At 41.3% G+C, this 7,427-nt stretch overlaps 1 protein-coding gene across 1 annotated transcript in view; it reads right to left on the bottom strand.

Moving 5' to 3' along the window:
- Nucleotides 1-5,703: 5,703 nt before the first annotated feature.
- FBN1 (fibrillin 1) overlaps nucleotides 5,704-7,427 on the bottom strand; it is a 236,939-nt gene continuing 235,215 nt past the window's right edge. Inside the window, exon 65 of the mRNA XM_059702182.1 lies at nucleotides 5,704-6,993. Within this exon, the coding sequence (XP_059558165.1) occupies nucleotides 6,604-6,993 (390 nt within the window). The 3' untranslated portion in view covers nucleotides 5,704-6,603. The remainder of the gene's footprint in view (nucleotides 6,994-7,427) is intronic.

Below are 7,427 nucleotides of genomic sequence, written 5' to 3'. Positions count from 1 at the left end.
AACCAGTTGAGCTACCCAGCCAGGGCAATGTATTTTTTTTGCTAGACCTGGAAATGGCATATAGCACTTCTTCTGACATATCAGTGGTTAGAATCCATCACCTGACCACAGCCTAACTGCAAAGGAAGTTAGGGAATGTCCTTTTATGGGCCCGAGGGTGAAAAGTAGGGTCGGTGAGCATCTAGTCAGTTTCTGCCTTATGTTATTACTATGAAAATATTTATAACTTCATCATTTGGCATGTGTTTATAACACCCTTATTTAAGAACCATGGGCTTAGGGTTTGTGTCAACATTTAAAATTAACTTTATACATTATATTTGTCTTACATTTATAGAATCAATGAAACTCTAAAGGACCTTTCAGTTATAATTTCAATAAAAATTGTTTTGAAGGCAGTGAGTAGAGACCCCAGACTGTCCAGCTCTGCTTTAACCCAAGCAGCTCTGCTTATATTTTATATGTTAGATTTAATTAGGGTAAGTTTCATTTAAACACAGGAATCTAACTCTAAAAGTGCATTCACCACTGAAAATTTCCATGTTTCAGCACTATGTGTGGTAGAATGCTGTTTCTAATTTTGATGATTCATAAAGATCTAGACATGGGTCTTTTAGATGTCAAAGGTGAATCTACTCCAGAGCCATATCTTGCCCCTGTCTCCTAGGACGGTGGGATGTGAGGACCCCTAACCCTGCCTCCTCCTTCAGAAGCCTGCCAAGCCTAACCATGTTCCCACCAAAGATACAACTGGGGGAGACTGCTAGGCACCCCCTTGTTTTAAAGTTCCAGTAGAGTAGAAACCTGACTTCTTTCACCTTTGTCCTTAGTGCTTCATGCAGGTGGCACAAGGAAAGTGCGCAAAAAACATTCGTTGAGGAAAACAAAGAAACGGGAGGAGAGGAAGAGGTCACACAACAGAGAGAAGAAATGGTTTGCTCTTCTGTGTGGGTTTTTCCTATTTTCACTTCTTCCAACCTCAGTCATTGATCCATTCAACACATAGTCAGTGCCTACTGTGTGCCAGGCCCTGAGCAGGGCAATGGAGCTATGAGGACAAAGCAGACTCTTGTCACCCGAGCTCTCAAATGACACCGAGGAGGCAGCAGTGACAAGCATTTACTGGGGGAAGGAGGAGGCTGAGCAAGGGGCGGCTCAATTCTCTCCGTGTTCACTCTGTAGCTGGGAGAGCAGAGAGGAGCCTGGACCTTAACTCACAAGTGTGATTGTAGCTTCACAGGTTCCTTTTTCTCTCATATATTGTATCTTATTTGTTCTTTGGACATGCACAGTGAAACGAGTAAGTGCGATGTCATCAGAAGGCCTGGGGCTTTTAGTCTCAGTCGTACCTCTTTAAGGAGAGAGACCTTTGCAAGACATCTGCACTCATGCACAACGAAGATTACAATTACCCAGGACTGAGGTGAGATTCAGAGGAACACCGTTCACAGTGCTGTTTAAACTAGAGGTGTTAGATGTTTAAATATCTATGTATCCATCATCTATCTATCTATCGCAGGCAATACGGACCCCTGGGAGCATCTAGGGAAGGTGTTATCATTAACCCTAAAATACCGATGAGGAAAACAAGACTCAGAAACATCCAGTTGCCCTGGCTGAATAACTTAGGGAACAAGCTCTGGACAGAGCTATCTGACCTCAGATTCCCTGCAGAGTCGGGACTCTGGACCAAGAGCGCCTAGGGACCTCAGGACCCGACTGAGCTCTCAGCAAACCTTCTTCTAAGACAAGAAGTCAAAATTCTGTGAACCAAGTATCACAGACCCTGAGGAAATAAAAACGTGAGACTGAGAGCATCAGCCTTTAAGAATGGTGGCCTCACTTCCATGCCCTTTCCCAGGGGATATGGGGCCAGTGTGGGTGGGGTTGGACCCACTGGGCACGATTGGGAGCCATGTGCTCCTGGGAAGCTGGCTCTGCAGCGGACGGACTCTTGGGCTCACTGATTACTGTGAAGGACCCACAGGTGAGCTTGCTGTGGTCAATCTACAAACGTGCAGGAAGCAGCGGACCCTGGAGGAGCTTGTCCTCCTGCCTGGGATCACTGGAGTTGGATCACAGGACTGGCCCGGAGAGGTGCAGTGAACATGCTGAAGGGATATAATGAGGAGCAACTGAAGACAGAAAGGCTGAACAACACATTACCGTGATTTCATGCAGCAATAAAAATACAGAGACACCAACCCAATCCAGCTTGCCAGGCCTTGAAATCCTGACATGTCAGGGTCCCATTAATCTTTTGGGACAGGTCTGGCCTTTTACCTGGCAGAGCTGTTGAGGGCATCCAGAACAGGCTTACCACGCAGACACAACAACACAGGCCTGTGACCTCTTTCTCTCAATAGCTGGTGGGCTCCCCGGGATCAGTGATTACCATCAGGATGTTTTCAAATGTCTCTATTTCCAGGAGAAGCAAAAGCGGAATCATTTAGGTTTGATTTCAGTCTTCCCCCAGAGAGAATTTTAAAAAGGAACCAGACGTATTCTGATTTCTACAACTCGCCATGCAGCTGCAAAGCCCGCATCAGGTGGGGTATGGACATGACCCAGAACCTGCTAAACAGAGCAGCTGCTTTCTGCTAACCTTTTCTACCTCGGTGCTGCTTAACTTCGAACCTGAGCTAGGATTTCAGAAATGAGCTAGCTGACACTATACCCAACCCTTAAGAGGCCAAAGGGAGCAGAGAGAGGTTACTGCTGCATTTATTCATGAAATGGGAAAAGTCACGGGGGTAAAAAATAACAATGAGTATTACTTTACATGGAACAAAAATAACAATGGACAGAGAGCATGGAGTTGAGCTCCACTGAGTTTGCTCAGTTAAAAAGGATGCACCTTCCACTGTCCAAGGGTAAAAATGAAATTGACATCCATTTGCAGAGGTCATAATTCAGGCTTAAATCAAGGATGCAAAACAGCCCGTGTCCAAAAAGGAGGTTTCTGATTTTGTTTGCCAAAAAAGCCATTTTGGAATCATTAGCAGTTAGTTGAAATAACAGATTCTGTGATATTGCCAGGACCTGCCAAATGTATGTCGGATGTCAAATGCACAAGACCCTCATGTTTACACAGACATTTGTGAGAACGTCAGAACCTTTCATTGAGACTCAACCCTGTAAGTGAACCCAGTCATGGATACGTGGAAATTTGCAAAATCAAATTCACAGCCTTCTTGTTTCTAATTCTCAGAAGAATACTGAGAATCCTTTCTTAACAATACATAGTTAGGTTCACATTGGGTCTCACAAGTTTAATGAAGTAAATTAGTTAACCCCCCCTTTTTAAAAAACAAAGCATTATTTAAAATTGGCAAGCATTGATCAGACCGTCAAACCTCAGAGGGAAGGTAGGGGAGGGTGGGGGTAAGGGGGAGAGATCAACCAAAGGACTTGTATGCATGCATATAAGCATAACCAATGGTCACAGACAACGGGGGGGGAGGGGGAGGGCATAAGTGGGGAGTGGGGGACAATGGGAGGATAAGGACACATATGTAATACCTTAATCAATAAAGAAAAAAATTGGCAAGAGGGAAATAACTGCCGTCAGCTATGTATGTGAAAACAAATCTCTCTCCCAGTAATAATCTGCTAGCATTTAAAAACAATGTCCTTAAACCATTTAATAATCACATTTCTAATATATCTCTAAGAATTATAGCTAAATCAGAATAAAGTACATTCTATGGACAAAGCTGAGGGTGATTTTAAAATCTCTAAGAGTTTATAGGTATATGACTTTTAAGCATATAATATAGTATCAACTTAATTGTCCTTTATTTTGGCTCATCTAATTTACAAACATGATTTCTGAAGGGTAACAGTATTTGTAATGGCAATGTCCAAAGCAATTTTGGCTGAGTAAAGTGCTATTTGTTGAATAAAAATGTAGTTGTTTGTGCAAGTTTAACATTTCACAAGGCCAGCTGAGTTCACTTCAACCCTACTTACAAAGTAATTATTGGCAAATGAAATGGGCTAGGGGTAGAGAAAAGACATTTTCAAGCTTCTGGGCGATTTACAAAACCAAGTTCTTCAATCATTGAAAGTAAAATTGAAAGGTCACAAACAATTAAAAGGTACAGGTTTAAGTCTCGGGATTAAGATGGTTCCAACAAGAGAAATATTTACAATGGAACAATCAGGAAAATGTTTCGTTACAGTCAGAAACATGGAAAATATGCCGTTGAAAATTGTTGGCTCTGAAATAAATAAAATCCAGACTGAGACTATTAAAAATATCAAAGTGATCTACTATGTGCCAACTCTATTTTCTTCTGTTGTTTGTTAGAAAGAAAATCCGTTATTGAATATAATGCAGTTCTGGTTAAATTACCAAAGACATTTTCCGTATATGCAAACTGTCGTTTACCATATGCTATATATTCTTCCCTAATAATTTTAGCACACTTCCATCACAGAGCCATAGGCGCAGAGTTAGAAGGAAATTTTGAGTCATAAATTTAACTTCCTAACCAAGATACAAGTCCTTTCCAAAATAGTTATTCAACTCATCTCTATTGAGCACCTATTCTGAGCAAGGGTTTTTGGATGGCAAAATAAGAGATATGAAAAATACTTTAAAATGTTCAGGTAGCCCTAGCCAGTTTGGCTCAGTGGATAGAGCGTTGGCCTGCGGACAAAAGGGTCCCAGGTTCGATTTTGGTGGGGCGTGCAGGAGGCAGCCGGTCAGTGATTCTCTCATCATTGGTGTTTCTATCTCTCTCCCTCTCCCTTCCTCTCTGAAATCAATAAAAATATATATTTTAAAAAAAATGTTCAGATAGAAGAAAGCATCCTCATCCATTGGCCGACATTATGCCTAGACTGAAACCATCCAGCCAGTGACAGGGATGTCACCACATAGCAAGGAAACCCATTGTCTCAGAGGGTAGCTCCAGAACGAGGCAGGTAAATGCTAAACTGAATGGCACTCCCAGGGATCCTGCTTTTGTCTTCTGGGACATGCCTGTTCCATCCTCTTTAGCTGTCCGCAGACTCTGAGAGGATTTGTCTGAGTCCTGTACGGTTTCTCACCCATTCTCGCGGCAATCTCATCCACCTTTATTCTCACTGCCTTCCTGGTATTTTAAAAATCATTTCATATCATTTGAATGAGCTTAATTGTCAACGATTCCATATTGCACTTAAAATAAAACTGCATTTTCAAATTATGACATTCAGAAAACAAGATTAATAGCCTTCAATTGTATCCAATTTGGAATTATCCCTTTGTAATTAGACTAGTACTAACAACAGATGTTTAGGGGGAAAAGAGGGACTGAACACCTAAGGCTTGCCAACACTGTATATATTTGAGGAAAGGGGGCATGATAAATCTCTTGTAATGAAATGCATGTGCTCTAAGACAATGACTAAACTTGAGATTTTTAAAGCACTTAAATCTAGTAGTTTAAGTCACCGGAGTAATTAGGTTATGCTTTAGAAATAATGCTCCCATCTAAATCTCTCACTGGTGAGAAATAACACTGCTGTCTTTAATGAATTATGAAACAAGAGACTGACTCAAATATGTTAAGTATGCTCATAGTGGTTATACATTTGGTACCTTTAGAAACTATAAGTAACAGACCCAGGATAATTCAAATTCAGGAGACTTTATTTAGCCTCCAGAATGGCCCCTCCAATGCCACATCCATGCAAGCACACAAAATCAAGGGGTACACTAAAAAAAAGAAGAGACTGTTTTATTGTGACATTTATGACATGGACCCCTTGTGGACATGAATGACCAAGGGTCATCTTGGCAGACGGCACAGGTGTGATGAAGGGTGCACTGGTGATGTTCTGGCTGCTGAGGCTGCTTCCTGGTCCTCCCAGACCTCCATGCACGTGCGGGCCAGTCACAGAAATTTCAATACCACTTGGTGTACACATTTAACAAGTCTTTGGTCTTAATAAGCACCATTACAAACCCTCACGTTAAGGGTATTATTATTCTAGTTTATAAATGTTTCAATGATAAAAATAGCACGATTACAGTATACACACTCTTAATTTACATGTAATGTATTATACTCATAACTGAGATAAGCTACTGAACTAACTTTGGTTGATTGAAATTAATGAAGTATTTGAGCTGAATAGTTGGAATTTGGTTTCTAAGTTGTGTAAATATTACAGTGCATTTATGAATCTAGTTTGAGAATTTACTAGCACCAAGTAGATATTAGAAATGGCCAACCTAGTACTTTTATTTGGAGAAGCAAAGTTTTAAAGTCTGAAAAAAAATAGAAGTCCAACAACTGAAAGCACATTCCCGTATGTCTGCTAGAAGGATGGCACGTGAGCGTGGATGGCCAGCCCCCGGTGGAAATACACATCCCAGTTTTCAAGAATCAACAAGGTAGCTTCACTACACACACGAGAAGCCTGAGAAAGTGGTTGTTTTGAACTAGGGTAGTCTCCTGTACCTTGCTTTGGTAATACAAGAATAGTGCTTATTTATAGAAATTGATGTGGTGAAAGATTGTACCTATGATATAAAATTCTGACTGGGGGAAAAATTCAGTTCTACCTATCTATCTTTGGTTTTTAATTATTGGGTCTCTGGATGGTGAATTAATGAAGCAAAATCTGAATTTTCATCTTCAGATTATCACCCAGTTCACCACTGAGGTAGTCTTTGTCATATTTGTCTTCTAGCTGGTTCAGTTCTTTCTTCTTATAAAGTGGAGTGCTGCTGATTTGTAATGAATAGGTTCCAGCCACTGGCTTCTTCTTCGTGAAGTGGAGGTAGCTGATCCCTTCCTTTTGGTTGATTTTAAAGAAGCCGTTTTCATTCCCAGATTCAATCAAGTATCTGTTGTGATTCGTTAGCGTTGTAAGAGCCGGAAGGAGTTCTAGGATTCGGACCTTGTTGCTGATGTGGGAAATGTTGAAAGCGAACATGGCTATCTTCTCAGCGTCCCAACTTGCAAGACTCACATTGGCTTCTTTCTCTGGCTGATCCTGAAAAGACACGTGCAGTGTGTTAAAGAAACTGTAGAAAGGCACTTGTTTCCCATTATAAAGGAAAATTAACGTGATTCCCACACTGATACAACTTTCTTCTCAGATTGTCTTAACTATATTGAAAAAGCATATTCATAAAGCACATTTTTAAAACCACAGGTGTTAAGTTGGCACATATTTGTAATATTAAACTTGTGTCAAGAATAAGGTCAGGTTGAAATCACTTGTATTTGTAGGTCTTTTAACGGGGTGGGCCTCCAAGTGAGGTCCCTGGGCCAGCAGCCTCAGCATCGCCGGGGAATCTGTTAGGAATGCAAGTCCTTGGTGCCACCCCAGGGGGACGGAATCAGAAGCCCCGGGGGTGTCTCCCAGAAATCCATTTTCACAAGCCTTCGAGATAATTCAGATGCACACTCAAATCTGAGAACCAC

Source organism: Myotis daubentonii, chromosome 1, assembly GCF_963259705.1.
Source record: "Myotis daubentonii chromosome 1, mMyoDau2.1, whole genome shotgun sequence".
NCBI lineage: Eukaryota > Metazoa > Chordata > Mammalia > Chiroptera > Vespertilionidae > Myotis > Myotis daubentonii.
The sequence above is the reverse complement of the archived record's forward strand: the minus strand, read 5'-3'. Positions and strand labels throughout refer to the sequence as shown.